General features: G+C 47.8%; 1 protein-coding gene across 5 annotated transcripts in view; it reads right to left on the bottom strand.

The window, feature by feature from the left end:
- The window catches only part of PDE4DIP (phosphodiesterase 4D interacting protein), a 738,656-nt gene that overhangs the window by 270,531 nt on the left and 444,753 nt on the right, over positions 1 to 23,372 (bottom strand). For all 5 annotated transcript variants that reach the window (XM_073644096.1, XM_073644094.1, XM_073644092.1 and 2 more), the window contains one exon: positions 12,004 to 12,116. In XM_073644096.1, the coding sequence (XP_073500197.1) occupies positions 12,004 to 12,116 (113 nt within the window). The remainder of the gene's footprint in view (positions 1 to 12,003; positions 12,117 to 23,372) is intronic.

Genomic DNA, 23,372 nt, shown 5'->3' with positions numbered 1-23,372 from the left:
ACCTCCAAATTTCACTGTTGGTATGGTGTTTTGGGGTCATATACAGTGCCTTTTAGCCTCCAAACATGGTGTATATTATGGCATCCAAAGAGTACAATTTTGGTCTCATATGACCAGAGTATATTCTTCCAGTATTTTACAGGCTTGTCTAAATGTTGTTGAGCAAAATATAAATGCGCTTGAACATGTTTTTTGTTCAGCAATGGAGTCTTGCATAGTGAGCATGTCTACAGGTCAAGGAGGTTGATTGCATTACTTATTGTTTTCTTTAAAACAATTTTACCTGTTGATTCCATGTCTGTCTGTGACTCTCCACAGGTGATCCTTGGCTCTTGGACAACTCTTCTGATAATTTGACTCCTCTGTCTGAAATCTTGCGGTGAGCACCTGGTCGTGGCCAGTTCATGGTGAAATGATGTTCTTTCCACTTCCAGATTATGGCCCCAACAGTGCTTACTTGAACCTTCAGTAATTTAGAAATGTTTCTGTAACAAATGAAATCAATATGTTTTGCAACAATAAGGTTGCAAAGGTCTTGAAACAGCTCACTGGTTTTACCCATCATGAGATGTTTCTTGTGTGGCACCTTGAATGAGACATCAATTGAACCAACTGATATTTTTCACTAAGTGGCAGGATTGCTTTGTAATTATTCATAGATTTCAGCAAGTGTCATGATTTTCCATGGATTTTTGCTCACCTTTTTCTTCATGTGTTCAATACTTTTTTCCTGTGTCAGTTCTCATTATTACACATTAATTTATGGACATTATGGTTTAATTTCTTTGCCTGTGTGGCTTGGATGAGATGTTACCGACATCTGGTGACAATTTCATGTCAATAGCACCTTTAGAAATATATTTACTTAACAAATTGGTGATGTGTTCAATACTTGTTTCACCTGCTGTAAATACTTTCCTCTCACAACATAAAAATACATCATATTTCAAAAAGTGATTAAAGAAGCACTCTCACCAAACTTTCTATAGCTTAAATCTGTGTAATCGTATATGTAGCATACTCTAGTGTAAGTATACAATTCCGGTCTATTCCGGTATCCAGTGCTCTTTTGGTCCGCTTCTGGGTCACTTGGTGGTTATTCTGAATGCCAGCTCACAGGGGGCCTGTATGTGTGAGCCAAAAGTTGCTTTAATAATGTAGGTCTTTAAAGCCTTTTTTGACCGAAGCTGCAGTTGAATTGGGAACTTGGCTACTGGTGAGTATATTACCGTACTTACACAAAACTAAATATATATTTACAAAGGTTTTGGCAATAAAAAGTTTGGTGGGTGTGCTCCTTTAACTGAGGTACTATAACGCATTGATGGCTATTTAGAAAAAACTGACAAGAATTTGTTTGGACATACGTAATGTATGTTCAAATGGTCATTCTAATGAGACAGACTTTATAAGGCCCTCAGTAAAAATCATCAGCCCCAGAGATTAGGATGGTGGAACTAAGGAAGAGAAAATGAAGGAAAGACCCCTTTTATCTGTTTTCTCTTTATAAGTGGTTTTAAATATTAATTGTGGTAATTAAGTTCATTAAAAGGCATCAGAGCTTTCTCTAGTGCCTGTTGTTACCTAATAAGCATGACTATAAATCACCGGGACGGGGTTGCCAATCGTTCATAAATTTTGGACCGTCAGAAAAAATGAGGGGAACATTTTCTAGCTTAAAAAATATAAATGCGTCCATGATTTGTTTTTATATGCGCACAGGTTATTGTTGTAACTATTTGTAATGCTATTTGGATCAGTTCTGCACAAAAAGAAATAACATTTTTCTACATATCTAATATATATAATTGTCTTATCCCGTCTGTCTGTCCTTCTGTCCAGGAAATCCCGCGTCGCTGATTGGTCCAGCCGCGGCCAATCAGCGACGCGGGATTTCAGAACAAGATGGCGGCCGTTAGCGGCTCATCTGCCGCACGGAGGTCAGCGGCGATGCAGCCGGGAGATGACCCTCACACGCTCACCGTCACACGCTCACCCTCACACGCACACCCTCACACGCACACCCTCACACGCACACCCTCACACCCGCACACCCTCACACCCTCACACCCGCACACGCTCACCCTCACACCTCCACACGCTCACCCTCACACGCTGACCCTCACCCGCGAACCCTCACACGCTCACCCTCACCCGCTCACCCTCACAAGCTCACACCCTCACCCTCACATGCTCACCCTCACACGCTCCCACACTCACCCTCACACGCTCCCACGCTCACCCTCACACGCTCCCACGCTCACCCTCACATGCTCACCCTCACACGCACACCCGCACACGCTCACCCTCACACCCGCACACGCTCACCCTCACACCCGCACACGCACACCTCCACACGCTCACCCTCACACGCACACCCTCACCCGCTCACCCTCGCACGCTGACCCTCACACCCTCACCCGCTCACCCTCACACGCTCACCCTCACCCGCTCACCCTCACATGCTCACCCTCACACGCTCAGACGCTCACCCTCAGACGCTCACCCTCAGACGTTCCCACCCTCACACGCTCCCACGCTCACCCTCACACGCTCACCCGCACACGCTCACCCGCACACGCTCACCCTCAGACGCTCACCCTCAGACGCTCCCACGCTCACACGCTCCCACGCTCACCCTCACACGCTCACCCGCACACGCTCACCCTCACACGCTCCCACGCTCACCCTCACACGCTCCCACGCTCACCCTCACACCTGCACACGCTCACCCTCACACGCTCACACCCTCACACGCTCACCCTCACACGCTCACCCTCACACGCTCACCCTCACCCTCAGACGCGCTCACCCTCACACGCTCACCCTCACATGCTCCCACACTCACCGTCACACGCTCACCCTCACATGCTCATCCTCTTACGCTCACCCTCACATCCTCACATGCTCACCCTCACGCGCTCACCCTCACGCGCTCACATGCTCACACCTTCACACGCACACCCTCAACTGCACACCCTCACCCTCAACTGCACACCCTCACCCTCAGAGGCTCACCCTCAGACGCTCACCCTCAGACGCTCACCCTCACATGCTCCCACGCTCACCGTCACACGCTCCTACGCTCACCCTCACACGCTCACCCTCACACGCTCACCCTCACACGCTCACCCTCACCCTCAGACGCTCAGGCGTTCACCCTCAGACACTCACCCTCACATGCTCCCACGCTCACCCTCACACGCTCCTATGCTCACCCTCACACGCTCACCCTCACACGCACACCCTCACACCCTCACACGCACACCCTCACCCTCAGACGCTCCCACGCTCACGCTCCCACGCTCACCCGCACACCTGCACACGCTCACCCTCACACGCTCACCCTCACACCCTCACACGCTTACTCTCACACGCTCACCCTCACACGCACACCCTCAACCACACACCCTCAACCACACACCCTCAACCACACACGCTCACCCTCAAACGCTCACCCTCACACGCTCACCCTCACACGCTCACCCTCACATACTCCCACGCTCACCCTCACACGCTCCTACGCTCACCCTCACACGCTCATCCTCACACGCTCACCCTCACACGCTCACCCTCACACGCTCACCCTCACACGGTCATCCTCTCACGGTCACCCTCACACCCTCACAAGCTCATCCTCACACGCACACCCTCACACGCTCACCCTCAGACGCTCACCCTCAGACGCTCCCACGCTCACCCTCACACACTCCCACGCTCACCCTCACACACTCCCACGCTCACCCTCACACCCTCACATGCTCACCCTCACTCGCTCACACCCTCACACGCTTACTCTCACACGCTCACCCTCACATGCACACCCTCCACCACACACCCTCACCCTCAGACGCTCACCCTCAGACGCTCAGATGCTCACCCTCAGACGCTCACCCTGAGACGCTCACCCTCAGACGCTCACCCTCAGACGCTCACCCTCACATACTCCCACGCTCACCCTCACACGCTCCTACTCTCACCCTCACACGCTCACCCTCACACGCTCACCCTCACACGCTCACACGCTCGCCCTCACACGCTCACACGCTCACCCTCACACGCTCGCCCTCACACGCTCGCCCTCACACGCTCGCCCTCATGTGCCCACACGCTCACACCTTCACACGCTCACCCTCACCCTCACACACACACCCTCAACCACACACCCTCAGACGCTCACCCTCAGACGCTCACCCACAGACGCTCACCCTCAGAAGCTCACCCTCAGAAGCTCACCCTCACACGCTCCTATACTCACCCTCACACGCTCACCCTCACAAGCTCACCCTCACACGCACACCCTCACACGCACACCCTCACCCTCAGATGCTTACCTTCAGACGCTCACCCTCAGACGCTCACCCTCAGAAGCTCACCCTCACATGCTCCCACGCTCACCCTCAAACGCTCCTATGCTCACCCTCACACGCTCACCCTCACACGCACACCCTCACACGCACACCCTAGCAGGCTCACCCTCACACGCTCACCCTCACACGCTCATGCTCACACTCACCCTCACACGCTCACCCTCACACCCTCACCCACTCACCTTCACATGCTCACCCTCACACGCTCACCCTCACCCTCAGACGCTTACCTTCAGACGCTCACCCTCAGAAGCTCACCCTCACATGCTCCCACGCTCACCCTCAAACGCTCCTACGCTCACCCTCACACGCTCACCTTCACATGCACACCCTCATACGCACACCCTCACACGCACACCCTAGCAGGCTCACCCTCACACGCTCACCCGCTCATGCTCACACTCACCCTCACACGCTCACCCTCACACGCTCACCCTCACACGCTCACACGCTCACCCTCACCCGCTCACCTTCACACGCTCACCCTCACCCTCTCACCCTCACCCTCTCACCCTCACACGCTCACCCTCCCACCCTCTCACCCTCACACGCTCATCCTCACACGCTCACCCTCACACGCTCACCCTCACACGCTCACCCTCAGACGCTCACCTTCACACGCTCACCCTCACCCGCTCACCCTTACCCTCTCACCCTCACACGCTCACCCTCACACGCTCATCCTCACACGCTCACTCTCACACGCACACCCTCACATGCACACCCTCACACGCTCACCCTCACACGCTCACCCTCACCCGCACACCCTCACACGCTCACCCTCACACGCTCACCCTCACACGCACATCCTCACACGCACATCCTCACACGCACACCCTCACACGCACACGCTCACCCTCACTCTCACACGATCACCCTCACACGCTCACCCTCACCCTCTCACCCTCACACGCTCACCTTCTCACGCTCACCCTCTCACGCTCTCACGCTCACCCTCTCACGCTCACCCTCTCACGCTCACCCTCTCACGCTCTCTCGCTCACCCTCACCAGCTCACCCTCACCCGCTCACACGCACACCCTCAGACGCTCACAACCTCACACGCTCACCCTCACTCCCTCACACGCACACCCTCAGACGCTCTCACCCTTACACGCTCACTCTCACACGCTCACCCTCACACGCTCACCCTCACCCGCTCACACGCACACCCACAGACGCTCACACTCTCACACGCTCACCCTCACACCCTCACACGCTCACCCCCACACACTCACCCTCTCACGCTCACCCTCATCCTCACACGCTCACCCTCACAATCTCACCTCACACGCTCACCCTCACACGCTGACGACCACACGCTCACCCTCACCCGCTCACCCTCACACACTCACACTCTCACCCGCTCACCCTCACCCTCACACCTGCACACACTTACACTCACACCTTCACACGCTCACCCTCAGACGCTCACCCTCACACGCACACCCTCACACGCTCACCTTCACACGCACACCCTCACACGCACACCCTCACACGCACACCCTCACACGCACACCCTCACACGCACACGCTCACCCTCACACGCTCACCCTCACTCTCACACGCTCACCCTCACCCGCTCACTCTCACATGCTCACCCTCACACCCTCACATGCACACGATCACCCTCACATGCTCACGCTCACCCTCACATGCTCACGCTCACCGTCACCCACTCACACGCACACCCACAGACGCTCACAGTCTCACACCCTTACCTGCTCACCCTCACACGCTCACCCTCACACGCTCACCCTCACACGCTTACCCTCACATGCTCACCCTCACACGCTCACCCTCACACGCTCACACGCACACCCTCACACGCACACCCTCACTTTCACATGCTCACCCTCACACGATCACGATCACACGCTCACCGTCACACGCTCACCCTCACATGCTCACCTTCACACGCACACCCTCACACGCACACCCTCTCACGCTCACCCTCTCACCCTCACACTCTCACCCTCACACTCTCCCGCTCATTCGCACCCTCACACTCTCCCGCTCATTCGCACCCTCACACTCTCCTGCTCACCCTCACCAGTTCACCCTCACACGCTCACACGCACACCCACAGACGCTCACACTCTCACACGCTCACCCTCACACGCTCACCCCCACACACTCACCCTCTCACGCTCACCCTCATACGCTCACCCTCACACACTCACCCTCACAATCTCACCTCACACGCTCACCCTCACCCTCACCCGCTGACGACCACACGCTCACCCTCACCCGCTCACCCTCACACACTCACACTCTCACCCGCTCACCCTCACATGCTCCCACGCTCACCCTCACACGCACACCTGCACACACTTACACTCACACCTTCACACGCTCACCCTCAGACGCTCACCCTCACACCCTCACACGCTCACCTTCACACGCACACCCTCACACGCACACCCTCACATGCTCACCCTCACACGGTCACCCTCACACGGTCACCCTCACACGCTCACATGCACACCTCCACACGCTCACACGCACACCATCACTCGCTCACCCTCAAATGCTCATCCTAACACGCTCACCCACAGACGCTCACCCGCTCACCCTGTGCTAGCCGGTCATCTCCCTCACATGCTCACCCGCTCACCCTGTGCTAGCCGGTCATCTCCCAGCTGCTCGCAGCAGAAGTACCCCGACTGGCGGTCTCGCTCCCCGGTCCTCCAAAATTCATTAGGGGCCCTGGGGGGATACATTGGGGGGTTAATTTAAAGTAGTGCACAACCCATTTAAATACTGCTTCGCTGATTAGTCGCGCCCGGTCGGCCACATACATATTCTAGAATACCCGATGCGTTAGAATCGGGCCACCATCTAGTTAGTGCATAACCAGTTACAGAAATTGCACTACAAAATTTGGTCCTCATTCACTGACAACTAATTTTTGCTTGTCTTTTGTACTCCTGCATCAGATCATCTTACAACTGTCCAACAGTAATCTGCAAGCATTGATGGATTCCATTTTTCTTGATATCTTTTCTCCATAGCCGCAATATCTTGTTGAAATCTCTCACCGTGCTCAGCGCTCACTACTCAGTAGTTTGGTGGAAAAAAATCTAGATGAATCTTTAAAGACATGTTACAGCCAAGTTCCTGATATGTTTTGAGGAGATTTTCAACCAACTCTTCATAGTTATCTGCTTTTGAGTTTCCCCAAGAACTAGTTAGCACTAATGTGAATGGTACCCATGCAGCCTTTTTCTTGCCCTGCAACAAATGTAGAAACTCCTCATCGTGAAGAAGCTTATGAATCTGAGGTCCAATAAAGACTTCCTTTATCTTTGCTTCACTCAACCTTGGAAAATTATCAATTAGTTACTTGAATGCTTTTGCATTTTTATCAATTGCCTTTACAAAGTTCTTCATTAGGTCCAACTTGATATGCAATGGTGGTAACAAAATCTAATTTGGGTGAACAAGTGCTGGATGAAGGACATTTTTTACTCCCTGGCTAAAGTGAATGTCGAAGAAGCCAGTCTCTTTTATTGTAGTGATATTCTCTTGCACAACTGTCCCACTCACACAGAAAGCGGCAATACTTTGTGTATCCACCCTAGAGACGAAGTAAGAGGGCAACCACCTTTAGGTCACCACAGAAGAGCCACAAATGTTGGTCATAGTTCAGGCATCTCAACAGCTGTTTCATGTTGTCATAGGTTTCTTTCATGTGGACTGCATAACCAACTGGAATTGAAGGTGTTGGCATTGACTCTCCTGGGGATCGTGTGACGTTGTTATGTCATGCGATCCCTGCAGCCAATCAGTGCTGGATTGATGGGGTTTTAAGGCAAAAGCAGAATTGGAACCATGAAACAGCAGATATACTGTATGTACTCTTATAATAAGAAATCCCTATTTCCAATGGTCTGAACACTCACATTTAATGGCGTACCGCTAATGGCGGCAGGCCACGCTACTGCTATGGGGCCCGTGAGCATGGGGGGGCTCGGTGTCAACACTCACACCGGGCCCCTCCTCCGTCGATCAGCACCTGCACTGCCAGTCTAGTGTGTGCACAGAATTATGGTAGTGGAAGCTGACGCTTCCTTTTCCATTATCATTGCTCACAATCACCGCTGGAGGGGAGCTCCGACAGTCAGTGCAGGCGATTATGATGGAGGAAGGAGCGTCAGCAGATGCCTCCACCCCCATCATCTTTCCTCTGCGTCTGACGTGTCAGAGCAGCGGGCGCGATGGTGTGATTATCGTGCGCCCGCTGCTCTGAGATGTGCGGCGCTTCTCACCACAGGCTCAGCAGACCGAAGCATTGGGTGGAACCAGGAGAGGTGGGTATTGTATTTATTTATTTAAATCATTGACTGGTGGCCATAATAGAGGATGGGTGTGCATTATACTGTATACAGGACCATGGAGGAAGCATTATACTGTATACAGGACCATGGGGGAAGCATTATATTGTATACAGGACCATGGGGGAGCACTATACTGTATACAGGACCATGGAGTGTGCATTATACTGTATACAGGACCATGGTGGTGCATTATACTGTATACAGGACTATGGAGAAAGCATTATACTATATACAGGACCATGGGGGAAGCATTATACTGTATGCAGGACCATGGGGGAGCATTATACTGTATGCAGGACCATGGGGTGTGCATTATACTGTATACAGGACCATGGGGGAGCATTATACTGTATACAGGACCATGGGAGAACCAATATACTGTATTCAGGGCAATGGGGGGCATTATACTGTATACAGGACCATTGGGGGGAGCATTGTACTGTATACAGGACCATGGGAGAAGCATTATACTGTATGCAGGACCATGGGGAGTGCATTATACTGTATACAGGACCATGGGGGAAGCATTATACTGTAGGCAGGACCATGGGGGGCATTATACTGTATACAGGACCATGGGGGAAGCATTATACTGTATACAGGACCATGGGGGCAGCATTATACTGTATACAGGACCATGGGGGAGCACTATACTGTATACAGGACCATGGAGTGTGCATTATACTGTATACAGGACCATGGGGGTGCATTATACTGTATACAGGACTACAGAGAAAGCATTATACTATATACAGGACCACGGGGGTGCATTATACTGTATGCAGGACCATGGGGGTGCATTATACTGTATACTTGACTATGGGGTGTGCATTATACTGTATACAGGACCATGGGGGAGCATTATACTGTATACAGGACCATGGGAGAACCAGTATACTGTATTCAGGGCCATGGGGGGCATTATACTGTATACAGGACCATTGGGGGGAGCATTGTACTGTATACAGGACCATGTGAGAAGCACTATACTGTATGCAGGACCATGGGGAGTGCATTATACTGTATACAGGTCCATGGGGGAAGCATTATACTGTAGGCAGGACCATGGGGGGCATTATACTGTATACAGGACCATGGGGGGTGCATTATACTTTATGCAAGCAATTATACAGTGTGAAAGTTTGTGTGGGGTCCTCATACTGTCTGGAGGGCTAGTGCGGGCTACTATAAAGTGTGGGGCCATTATATTGCATGGAGAGCTTTGTGGGGGTCACAGATGGGGGATCATGCTGTTTTGGGGTCACCATACTTTGCCTTGGGAGTTGAGGTGAGGTACAGTAGGGTCATTATACTGTGCATGTGGAGGCCTTCACCATGGTGGTATCATACTGTGCTTGCGGGCACTTTGGTTGGCATCACACCTTATGGGGGTAATGAAAGAGGAATCTAGGACTTCAGCGGGAGGAAAATTATTATGTAAAGGCTGCCTCTTCAGAGAGAAAGAGGACTTGAACTCTATAGCGCCACCTATTGGAAGCAGCAATTCTACAAGTCACAATAAACCCTTTAACGAGTCTTGCAATATGACTTAGGATAATAGCCAAATCAGAATCTCAAGTTGTAGATACGGTGTTTCGGGCTATTGGCCCTCATCAGTGCAAAGTATGAGAATTGATTTGGCTGCATGAGAGGCTCTGGACTGAGGTCTAAGGGGTAACATTTAAGTTCAGATATACGTCACTCCGGATAGATTATGGTGCACGGAAAGGAAACCACTCCTTAATATTATGACTATAGAATCCGGCACTTATTCAATAGTATGAAATATGATTTTTTATCAAGCAATTAAAGTTCCATTAGAAATTCATGATATGCAATCCACAACATGTGACGTTTCGGTCGTTCAGCCACGATCTTCATCAGACAGATTGCTATAGAAAAGTTGCATAATAAATATTATGTATAGGTACCGTCCCAATTTAGGGTCACCTTGCCGCTGGTGGGACGGCTTGTATACTTTTTTTGATCAAAAATAGTTCACTAAGTACCCTATATTTATTATGCAACTTTGCTTTACATTTATATATAATGATGGTAGGGTATGAGATATATTTTTGTCTTTTGTAGGTTTTGCTTCTTTTTGTTAGTGTGAACATGCCCCTATTTCTTGCATGTCTGCCATCTTAGACCTCAGTTCACATTGCTTGGTAGATTGCTATAGAAGTAGGACGCCAGGAAAGACAGTGCAGTGTAGAAAAGGCATATATGCCACGTGGAAATGCGCATTTCCACGTGGCATATATGCCTTTTCTACACTGCACTGTCTTTCCTGGTGTCCTACTTCTATAGCAATCTGTCTGATGAAGGTAGTGGCTGAACGACCGAAACGTCACATGTTGTGGATTGCATATCATGAATTTCTAATGGAACTTTAATTGCTTGATTAAAAATCATATTTCATACTATTGAATGAGTGCCGGTTTCTATATTCATAAGGGGTAACATTTCTCTTTGTGGAGAGTGACACACCGGCTCTGGAATGCCAAGGTAAGGAGGTTTATTCACTGTGCAATGCTCCTCTGGGAAATCTTATAAGCAAATTGCCTCTTCAGAGAGAAAGAGTTGATGTGTTGATGTGTCACTCTACACAAGGAGAAACGTTACCCCTTAGACCTCAGTCCAGAGCCTCTCACCTAGCCAAATCAGTTCTCATACTTTGCACTGATGAGGGCCAATAGCCCGAAACACAGTGTCTGCAAATTGAGATTCTGATTCTAAGCCATATTGCAAGACTCATTAAAGGGTTGATTGTGACAAGTAGGATTGCTGCTACCAATATGTGGCACTATAGAGTTCAAGTCTTCTTTCTCTCTGAAGAGGCAATTTGCATATTAGATTTCCCAGAGGAGCACTGCACAGCGAGTAAGCCTCCTTACCTTGGCATGCCAGAGTCGGTGTGTCACTCTCCACAAGGAGAAATGTTACCCCTTAGACCCTTGTAAAAGCTGTAAAGTTCTGAGATCTGCTCTTCTGTGACCCCGACGATTATTATTTTTTTTTTTTTGGAAGGGGGGCCCACTTAGAACTTTTGTTATGGGACCCCATGATTTCTATGTACGCCCCTGCTCACACTTTGATTAATGTGTCACATTTCTAGCTTAGATTGTGATGCCTTGTACTACATTTATTATGTGTTTTAGACACTTATTTTGAATCAGGTCACCTGATCTGTTTTAAAATAAGCTCTGGGAATAGGAAAGTCACATAAAACCGTAAAAAAAAATGAACAAAAGGTGGTATAACATACATCATGTAATATGTTTTGGGGATACCTTATATCAGGTGTTGAAAATTTCAGGGCACCTTCAAGCTCACATTTGCAAACACACAGCTCCTCTTCCACTCTGTTCTTTTTACTGATCAAATGTTGAAGCTCATTCTTTAACTGAAAAAGAATTTTATGAAAATAAGTAAATACATTATTTAATTAATTTATTAAAAACAGTACTGTGCAAATGTGTTAGGCAGGTGTAGACCATGATGCAGATACGTGTTTAAATTATCACCCTAAATTTACCACTAACATAAAGTACTATCTATCATGAAAAAACAATCTCAGAATCACAGGGATTCGTTAAAGCATTCTGCCTATAGTGCTTATTTTTAATAAAAACAGGTGGTTACCAGTGTGAATCATGTAACTAACACAGAACAGTAGAACTGAACTTTGTCTCCTTACAAACACAGTTGCTGTACTTCTCACAGCTCTGCTGTATTGTAACAATATTGCAAACACTGGCTGCCTGGGTATCTTTATGTAATCTCAAACAGACACAATGATGTTTAATTTGAGGCTCTTTGGGGGCCATATTATCACTTACATGGCACCTTCTTTACGCTAAAGATAGTTATTAATTACAATGGCTGTCTACTTGGGGTCGTTGCCTTTCTGCAGAATATATGTGGAGCCAATCAAACATCTCTATGATGCCAGAGACAAAGCATGCGCAGATTAAGATCTCGGCTCAATGACGACTTCATCTACGCATGCGCCGCCTTCTGCACCATTTTATTAAACACCAGAAGACTGGCCGTGAAATCAAACTGCACATGCATTGCACTGCCCACGCCAATGACAGCGGTGTCAAGAACTTTCAAACAGGAGGCATTGAAAAACTAGAGGCAGGTGGAGGGGCCGGAGCAGGAGGAGAAGACCGTACCCACAGTCCAGCCCCTCTGAACTGAAATATCATTAGAAGAAATCTTCAATTGCTGATGAAACAAGAACCATAGAGTGGATTTCTTCTTAAAGGTATCAACTAAACCAGTATAACAGTGCATTTATGGCCATGTCTTTACTTTACGTTTTTTAAATTGTGCTGACAGGTTCTCTTTAAAGACAGAATTCTTGTCCCAGGACAACGACTGTAATCAGTACATATAAATATCCATGCTCACAAAAATTACTTAGCGGAACTAGGAATAATACTTGTAATGCAAAGGCATCAGCTATTTTGAATACACAAAATACCCAGTACAAAGCAGGCTGTGACAGATGTAGTCACAATATGACCACAAGTACCATAAGGCTTCTTTCTTTCTGTCTGTGTAACCTCGCCTAATTTCCTCACAGAAAAGCAGGTGGCAAGAAGCCCCACATGCTCTTAGGAGAAAAGTTTGTTAAGCAAATATATCACTCCATCAGTCTAATCTGAATAATTCACTTCTTCAAAAGGAGTCCCCAGCCCTTAGACTAAACAGCTATAGTGCTGATTTGTTGTGTACAAAACAAAATAGTTACCAGCCCTACATCGCTGTTTCAGTAGTTTCTGTAGCAGGAGACGCTCTTTGTTTCCCACTGCCCACATCACATTGTACATTTCTGTACAGCACCTTGATGTGGATGCTGACTGTGAGTTTAGCAGGAGCCGCTGTCTGCTTCACTGGTGAGTGGGAGACACTAAGGCTATGTGCACACGATCAGGATTTGAAGCAGAAATTTCTGGAGAGTTTCTGAATCTCCTTAGCAGGAAAAACGCTGTGGAAAAAAAACAGTTTTTCCGCGATTTTGATGTGCTTTTGATGCTTTTTTGCGCGTTTTTTGATGCGTTTTTTTTTACAAGAGTTTTTTTAAGCATTTTATACATCAATGAATGCTTTTTCGAGCTAAATAAGTTATTTGGTGAGACATTGCTTTAAACCTTGGATTACAGTCAGAACTGGGGTGAGTATATAATTTAAATGATTAAAAAATGGATCTGTTGTATTTCAAATAAAGTGTTTACTCTGTGTCTGTGTGTTTATTTAACTGTTTACTTTAATTAGGTTTAGTGATGAAAGGGTCTGATTGACACCATGTCATCACCAATCAAAAGAGCTAGGTATCACCTAGTCCCATTCACCCAATCTTCATTAGCATTTCTATTCATGTAATTTATGTGGCTGCTGTGAGCTGCTATTTTTAGCCTGGAAGGTGCCATTTGAAACATGGTCCCTGGCCATTAATAGCAGCTCACAGCTGGTTTGCTAGCCGCTACGTCCCCCGATCAGCACTCAGCAGCGATTTGGATGCAGCGTATTTTTTTTGCTGTGTCCACAACGCGGTGTTCTAATGCCGCACTTTTGTTGTCGGTAATTGTGAATCCACCACATATAATGACACTTCAATCAGTCAAAATCTGCAGTGGAGACTAGCATGTCCACTACAGAAATTGACATGCTGCAGGTGAGTTTGGGTACGTGGCCATGGCCAGGAGCCGCTGCAGGTTTGACGCTGCGTGTTTATACAGAGTCAAACCCACAGCATCTAGATGTTACAGCATAGTGGATGGGATCTCTAGAAATCCCATGTCCACTATGCGTGCATCAGAGGCTGCAAATCACCCATGGACACTGACAAGTGGCGTGTCTTTCAGGACTGCAGCATGTCAAATTCTTTTGCGAAGTTGCTAGTCTCCGCAACAGAAATTTGACCACTAGAATGTGGTAAATACGCATGGTTCAGTAAAGACATGTGGATTTACCTGCGTTCAATAGAATGCAAAATTTTGGACGCAGCAAAAATTATGTGTCCAAAGCGCTGCTACGTCCGGATATTGGGCACAGAACCTTAAATTTAAAAACAAAATGGCGTGGGCTCCCACATCATTTTTATAACCAGCAGAGGGAAAGCCGACCACTGGGGGGCTGATATTAGTAGCTGGGGAAGGGGCCATTAGCCAAAAATGTTTCCTGGCTATTAATATCAGCCCACAGCTATTTCTTTACCCTTTGCTGGCTAGATTATAGGGGGACCCCAGAAAAAAATTAACGTGGGTTCCCCCTATAAAATCTAACCAGCAAAGGCTAAACAGACAGCTACAGGCTGATATTAATAGCCAGGGAACAGGCCATGGATACTAGTCCCCTCCGTGGCTATTAATATCACCCCTCAGCAGTCCCAGATATAGTGCAACCATAAGATGCGCCAAATCTGAGGCTTAGCCTCCACTCTTCACACTGCCCTGTATTGGCGGCTGACGAGAAGCCCAGGTTAGTAATGGAGGGCGTCTATAAGATGCCCCCATTACTTACCGCAAAGTAAAATGGTCGCTGCTTTTTCAATAAAAGACACGGCCAGAATAAAGTATTTTAATTAAATAAAAAACACACGGTTCTACAACATTTTTAATTACCCTCTCAGCCGACCGAATACCTCGATCTTCTGAAAAAAAAGTAAAAAACAAACAACCATACCCCTCATCTGTCCGCCTTCATGACGTAGTCCACAATCACCGCCAACGAGTGTCCCACGACGATCGATCCGTGTCACTTTTACAGCAGTGACATCAGCAATCACTGATAATAATAATAATAATAATAATGTCACTGCTGTAGAAGACAGCAGTGTATACTGACAGGGGTGAAAATTCACTCCTATCAGTATACATTGCTGCAGGAGGTCACTGGGGTTCATCAGCTGAAGATCACATGGTGAGGTCACGTGAGCGATCAGCTGATCGCTCACGTCACCGCAGGTCCTGGCAGCTCAGTACACTGCTGGGAGCGAGCGCGCTCCCGCACTGTGCCGCTGGGCGCCGGGAGCAGCGCATTGCCGCCGGGGACCAGGAGGACACCAGGGGGTGCCGGACAGGTGAGTATGAGGTTTGTTTTTTTTAACTTTTTTTTTCTTTTTTTCACTGCGGGCTGGGCAGAGCAGACTACTGCTCCTCCCAGCCACGCTACTCTCGCTGTTATCAGCGGGAGCGGCGGTTAGATGAGAGGAATAGTTATCCTCCTCTACCGACCCGGGTACCACCGCAGCGCATTTCCAATGCGAATTCGTGCCCATTGGCTTTAATTGAAACGCAGCAAATCTGCAGGTATAGATATTATACCTGCGGGTTTGCTGCGGTTCAATGCAAGTCAATGGGCATGAATTTGCGACGGAAACGCCCGAACAATGGCCATGCTGCGTTTTTTTCCGCAATGGTAATCCTGAGCGGAAATTTCCGCATCATATGCACAGCACATCAGGATTACCATTGCTATAGCTGGCAGACCTATTAATAAGCGGGAAAATCTCCGTGAAAACGCATCAAAAACGCTTCTTGTGCACAGCGCCTAAGGAACAATAATACTTGTGTATATATATGTATATATATATATATGTATATTGTGACAAGGTAACTGGTAGTGTGTCAGAAGGGTGGTATGTGTAGCTGAGACTCTTAATCTCAGTGATGTGAAAACATGCAAGTTCTCCTGCACAAGTTGGTGCAGAGAGAGTTAATAGAACCACATTTACAAAGGAATGTTTTAGTGGATAACGTAAGCGCAGAGCGGGACGTTATCCACCATCCCTCCCAATTGGGGGAGTGTCTGGGCTTTTAATAGCCTGCCCTGATACTCAGGTGTGTTCAGTACCTGGGGAAACTTTTCTCCAGAAAGGAGCTAGCATGTGTTGTGCTGAATCTGTGTGTGGCTAACTGTGTGTGGCCAGACCTTGGCCGAGATACAGACTGTGCTGCAAGTTTTGTATTTTGTTTTGTCTCTTTAGCCGAATGGGCTGTGTTTTCTTTTTGGACTCCAGGGTAGTTTATGACTGCTAAATAAACTAACCCGAAAATTTAAAGAAACAGTAGCCCGTGTTTTACCTCTGCATTCAGCCGAGCTTGTCACTATACCACAAGTGGTGGAGAATGTGGGAAAAAGAGCAAGGAAAAAGAGAGAGCACCAGGTATCCAGCGGATCTTCATTAAAATATAGCTTTTATTGGAAACATATAAAAGCAGCCATGTCACAAGGACAATACACGGAGTACAAATCCACAGAGCATGGTAGTCCCAACGCGTTTCAGCTAGGTGTTAGCCTTAATCATGGGATAAATTCACTGTGAAGCATAGTAGTTTATATAACTGAACATACAAAGGTAGCTCCACCTAGGCACAGGTGGTAAATAACTAATTAGTAAATAGGAGTAAATTTAAAAGTGACATGCTCATATAACAGAATACATGTTAAAAACAACAATATTATACCATCACAGCAAAAAACAAATCTAAGAAAAGTGTATATATAGATCAGGAAACAAACAAATAGAGAGAGAATATAAGAGAAATATCCTGTGTGAGAAAAAAAAAAAAAAAGTTTTTTTCCCTTTTTTTTCCTTTCCTTTCTTTTTTGGGAAATCAATTGTTTAGTTTCTACTAAATTATTGTTTATACCAGATAGGGATTAGTTTAAATAACTTTTTTATGGGAGACAATTGTTTAAAAAGTGTCTGGTCTTGATTCAAAATAGGTAGATATTTATTCACAATATTAATGATGTCCTGGTACTGTGGACTATATTGGGTGCTAAATACGATTTTATTTTTCTGAACCTGATTTCTTGCGCTTGTTTTCCTCGTAGGTTTTTTTATAAGATCTGATCTATTAATTTGTGCTACAATATTGTCTGCCCTACATAGGAATTTATTAGAATAACCTCTGTGTGAAAGTCGTTTTTTAGTAGATTGGACCGCAGTGGTATAAATCTCCTGATTGGAGGAGTGTCTCTTCATCCTAATAAATTCTCCCACAGGAATGTTTTTTATTATATGCTTAGGGATGACAGGAAGAAACTTGTAAAATAGTATTCCCTTCTGTGGGCTTTCTAAAGGGAAGAATTGTGATTCTCCCCGTATATTCATCACCAGTTAAAGTAATATCTAAAAAAATTAATAGTGTGTTTTTGAAGGCAAAAGGTAAATTTCAGATTATAATCATTATTATTTAGATAATCCACAAATGTTGAAACTTTTGAAACAGGACCCTTCCAAATAAAAAGTAAGTCATCTATATATCTAGCATACCATTCTATATCCTTTAAGAAAGGATTATTATCTGAAAAAATATATTTTTCTTCCCACACTGACATAACAATGTTTGCCAGAGAGGGGGAAAATTTGCCCCCCATACTGACTCCCTGTTTTTGAAAATAAAAATCTCTGTCAAATGAAAAAAAGTTGTTTTTTAATAGAAATTCAGTAGAAAGTAATAAAAAATCTTGGATGCATGTAGTATATTTGCTATACTTGTGCAGAAAGAATTTGAGACAGCGCAACGCTGTGCTATGTGGTATAGCAGGGTACAAGCCCACAACATCACAGGATAGCCAATTGAATGGTGGAAGCCAGGTGTACCTATCAAACGTATTGACTACAGTGTTAGTATCTTTTATATAGCCGGGAATACTGGGGATAAGTGGTTGGAGATAGTGATCTACCCATGCTCCAAGTTTTTCACTCAGAGACCCTATCCCTGTAATGATCGGATGAAGAGGAGGTGGAAAAATATTTTTATGCACCTTCGGTAGTGAATGAAAAATGGGTACTACCGGATGATCTATGTATAAATATTCAAATATTTTTTTAGTAATGGCACCCATATGTAAACCTTCATTCAAAAGAGACAACAGCTCCCTTTGTACCTGAGATGTAGGATTGTGTGCTACTTTTGTATAAATGTCATGATTGTTCAACATCTCAATATTAATTTTTTTGTAAAGACCAGCATTCATAATAACTATGTTGCCGCCTTTATCTGCTTGTCGTACTAAAAGGTCATTGTTCCCTTCTAGTTCTTGGAGAGCCACACTTTCCTCAAATGTAATATTCGATTTATGTATATTAGGTGTTAGGTCCAGTTTGGCCAGATCTCTTTCAATTAAGTCTTGAAATAAATCTAACACCTGGGGTCTAGGTTGAACAGGATAAAAGAAAGGATTTTTTAGAGGAAAGGTGGAATTCAAAGACTTGTCAGGAAGAATAGACTCACTCTCCAAATCTCTAAGAATGGAAAAATGTTGTAAATCTTTGAAAGGTAGAACATTATTACACTCATTAAGAGAATCACAATCGATATTAGGACCACAATAGTTAGGTAGAAATGAAGATGAATCCTGACAATCTCCAGTCAAGGGGGGAGTGTCAGATTCATGTTCAATTTCTGCAGATACAGAAAGAAAATGACTTTTAACCGTAAGATTACGTGCAAACTTATTGACATCTAATATTGTTTTAAAAATATCAAATTTTCGAGAGGGTGAAAAACTTAGGCCCTTGGAGAGAATAGACATTTGATTCTGCGTCAAAATATAACTGGACAAATTCCAGATTTCACAATTTAATGTCCCATCCTGTATCGTTGCTTGTAAGGCGGTTTCTTCATGCTTTTTATGTTTCCTGCCTCCTCTGCGTCGTCGTTTTTTGGGGCCGACCTTGTAAAGGTTTTAGATCCTAGCAGCGTGCAGGATACAGATAGGCTATTAACAGAACAGTTCATAGAAGGTCTGCTGTCTAGCGCCCACAGGACCCAGCTGCGCCTCATGTTCTTTCAGAACCCTGATCTGACCTTTGCCCAATTCAAGGACAGGACCATAAGGGTGCTCCGTGAACCCGCAACAAGTGGCGCTATAAACCCCTGGCGCCCTGCTCTCACCTACCACCAGGAGGCGGCGCCCTCCTCTATGGACTCTGTGGGGGCTGATGCATAGGCCCTGAACCAAGCCCCATCGAAAGATCTGCACCACCAAGTCCAGGAGCTGACCAGGAGCGTCGCGGCGTTGACCAGGACGGTCCAGGCGTTGCAAGTGGACCCGTCAAGACCCATCGAGTTGGCCTCAAGTCCGGAGGATGTCCCGTGGCGTCGACAGAGGAGGACCCCGTCGTTCCGAGTGAGGCCCACAGACCGCTACGCGGAGGATGGACAGTCCATTTGCCGTCGATGCAATCAGCCCGGACACATTTCCAGGTACTGTAATTTAAACGGGTCCAACCTGGGGCAGAGGGCCATCCCCCAGGCATAAGATCACCAGGCCCTTATAATTGGCGTGATAAGTACGTTGGGGGGCGCCCGGTTTTACCCGTGGTGCTGGACGGTATCCCCATGAGCGCCTTATGTACTTTTTAAGCAGTATTGGACTGATGCTGATATAACACGGTATCCAGACAGTGACTTGAGCATCATCGCCAGTAATGGCTTGCCCGTGCCGCAGATGGAGTTCAAGGAGATGACCATTAAGATTGGTAAAGTTGAACTGCCAGCACAGGGAGTGATTATTGTGGATATTGACCGTCGTGAAAGTCACCCTAAAATAACTGTGGGTACTAACGTGATTGAAAATTGTCTTTCAGAGGTAATTGTAATTCTACAACAGGTGGCGGTGAATGCTAGTTCCAGCCAACAGAGAGTCCTCAACAAAGAGATAAAAGCCCTGATGAGACGGCAGCAGGTAGAACTGTCTGGTGGTGAGATCGGTAGCGTAAGACTGAGTGATCCGTTCCCCATTTCCATGCCTCCCAAAAGTGAAATGATGATCTGGCATCGGACTGCAATCGGGTTGAGAGGTAGAGACTACCAAGCCATGGTAGAACCCGTGTACTCAGACAGCAGGCCCACCATTTTGACAGCCCGGGGGGTGGTTGATGTCCATCATGGGAGGGTGCCCGTCCGCATTCTCAACGTTGGGGAGAGGGAGGTACACTTACCTAGGTATGCTACACTTTCCAAACTGTTTGCTGTCGAACACAAAGCTATCAGGGCCATGGAGCCTTTGCCTCCATCTCCTCAGGCAGAGGGTAATGGCTCCCAGAAACAAAAGGAGGACTGGTGCCAGAAACTCCATGTGGGTCCTGACTCCACCCCCCTGCACCAAAAACAAGGAGTCTACCGGGTGGTTCAGGAGTACGAGAGAATTTTTAGTAAACACCCGCTAGACTTCGGCCGAGTAAAGGGAGTGGAACACCACATCCCCACGGGGAGCCACCCACCAATAAGAGAGGCACAGACCTGTACCCCATGCACATTATCAGAACGTGAAGGGCATGCTAAGAGAAATGAAAGAAGCTGGGGTCATTAGAGATAGCTGTAGCCCCTGGGCAGCCCCCTTGGTTCTGGTAAAAAAGAAAGACGGTACCATGAGAATGTGCGTGGACTATAGACAAATGAACCGTATCACCCATAAAGACGCGTACCCATTACCTAGGATAGAGGAGTCTTTAGCAGCCCTAAAATCAGCTAACTTCTTCTCTACTTCGGACCTTACTAGCGGGTACTGGCAGGTTCCTGTGGCAGAGGCTGACAAGGAGAAGACCGCCTTCACCACCCCGATGGGACTGAGCGAGTTCAACCGTATGCCCTTCGGGCTCTGAAGCGCACCAGGGACCTTCCAGAGGCTGATGGAATGCTGTCTAGGGTACCGAAACTTCGAGACAGTCCTCCTTTACCTGGATGACGTGATCGTCTATTCGAAGACCTACGAGGACCATCTAAAAGACTTGGCCGAGGTGTTCGAAGCCCTGGCAGGCTATGGCCTGAAGGTGAAACCCTCAAAGTGTCACCTGTGGTGAGTGCTGAGGGAGTAGCCCCCGACCCCGACAAAGTGACAGCCATCAAGAGCTGGCCAAGCCCCTCTAACATCAAAGAAGTGAGGCAATTCCTCGGGTTGGTAGGCTTCTACCGAAGGTTCATCCCCGGGTTCACTAAGATGGCAGCCCCTATGCAGGCCCTCCTGATAGGACAGTCTAAGTCCAGAAGCCAAAAGCCACCCTTCAAGTGGGACAAGCCGGAGGAGGAGTCCTTCCGCCAGTTGAAGATGGCCCTCACGGGGGATGAGATCCTGGCCTACCCCGATTATGGCCAGCCTTTTATCCTCCACACAGACGCCAGTAATGTAGGGCTGGGAGCCGTACTGTCACAAAACCAACAGGGCAGAGAAAGGGTGATCGCGTATGCCAGCCGGAAGCTGAGGCGCACTGAGAGAAACCCGGAGAATTACAGCTCCTTTAAGCTAGAATTCTTGGCAGTGGTGTGGGCCGTCACAGAACGGTTTAAGCATTACCTGGCCTCTGCAAAGTTCACCGTGTACACGGACAACAACCCGTTGACACACCTGGACAATGCAAGACTAGGTGCCCTAGAGCAGCGGTGGATGGCGCGACTCTCGAATTATGACTTCACGATCAAGTACCGGGCAGGCAGAACCAATGCCAACGCTGACGCTCTATCAAGAATGCCTCACTTACCCGACGGAGGCGAAGACCCAGAAGAGCTGGAGGAGGTAGAACTCCCTGCGTTTCACCGGTATGGAGCCACCCAATACTCCCACCGCGTGAAGGAAGAAGACTTAACAACCATCATGATCAATCCCCTACCTCACCACAGCTGGGCCGAGACCCAAGATAGTGACCCTGCAATCCGCATGGTGAAAGACCTGCTGACCCGAGAAGACGCCCGTCTAGATCCGGATGTTCCAGAGGAAGCCAAGCAACTATGGAAAGAGAAGAGCAGGCTGTTCCTCTCTGAAGGTAAGCTGTGCAGAAGACTTGTCAACCACCGGACGCACGAGCTGACCTGGCAAGTCGTGGTCCCAAGGCGAGATGCAGCTATGGTCCTGGAGGCTTACCATGACAGAGCGGGCACTTCGGCTGGAAGAAACTGGAGTTCCTGCTAAGAGGACGGTTCTTCTGGATCGGCATGAGAGGGGCTGTAGAGAAGTGGTGCAGGGACTGTGGCCCTTGTAATTTAAGAAGAAAAGACCGCACCAGCCAGAAGACACCCTTGAGGCCCATCGTCACCCAGCAGCCTCTTGAGCTGGTAGCTCTGGACCACATCAAATTGGCCCCAAGCTGGTCAGGATACATTTATGCCCTGACAATCGTGGACCACTATTCCCGTTTTCTAGTGGTGGTCCCGGTAAAAGACTTGACAGCCCAAACGGCGGCGAGAGCCTTCCAGCAATACTTCTGCCGTCCACACGGGTATCCGGAACAGGTCCTGACAGACCAGGGTCCAGTGTTCGAGGCTGAAATCTTCCAAGAGTTCTGCAACCTCGATGGCTGTAAGAAGATTCGGACAACGCCTTACCACCCACAAACCAACGGGATGTGTGAAAAAATGAACAATATAGTCACTGATCTCTTGAAGACGTTGCCCCTGGAGGAACGCAGCCTGTGGCCAGAAAAACTGCCGGACCTGATAGACTTATACAACCATATCCCGGTGAATGCTACAAACTGCACCCCGGCTTACCTGATGCCAGCCAGACCAGGTCAGCTGCCCATAGACCTGGAGATGGGAGTCCTAACGCCCGAGGACACCTCCCCAGATGCGAACTGGGATACGGAAAGGCGACTGCAGTACAAGAAGGTACAGGAGAGTGTGGAGAAGAGCCTGGCCCA

Source organism: Phyllobates terribilis, unplaced genomic scaffold, assembly GCF_046119375.1.
Source record: "Phyllobates terribilis strain yellow unplaced genomic scaffold, ASM4611937v1 Scaffold_8__6_contigs__length_399053987, whole genome shotgun sequence".
NCBI lineage: Eukaryota > Metazoa > Chordata > Amphibia > Anura > Dendrobatidae > Phyllobates > Phyllobates terribilis.
The sequence above is the reverse complement of the archived record's forward strand: the minus strand, read 5'-3'. Positions and strand labels throughout refer to the sequence as shown.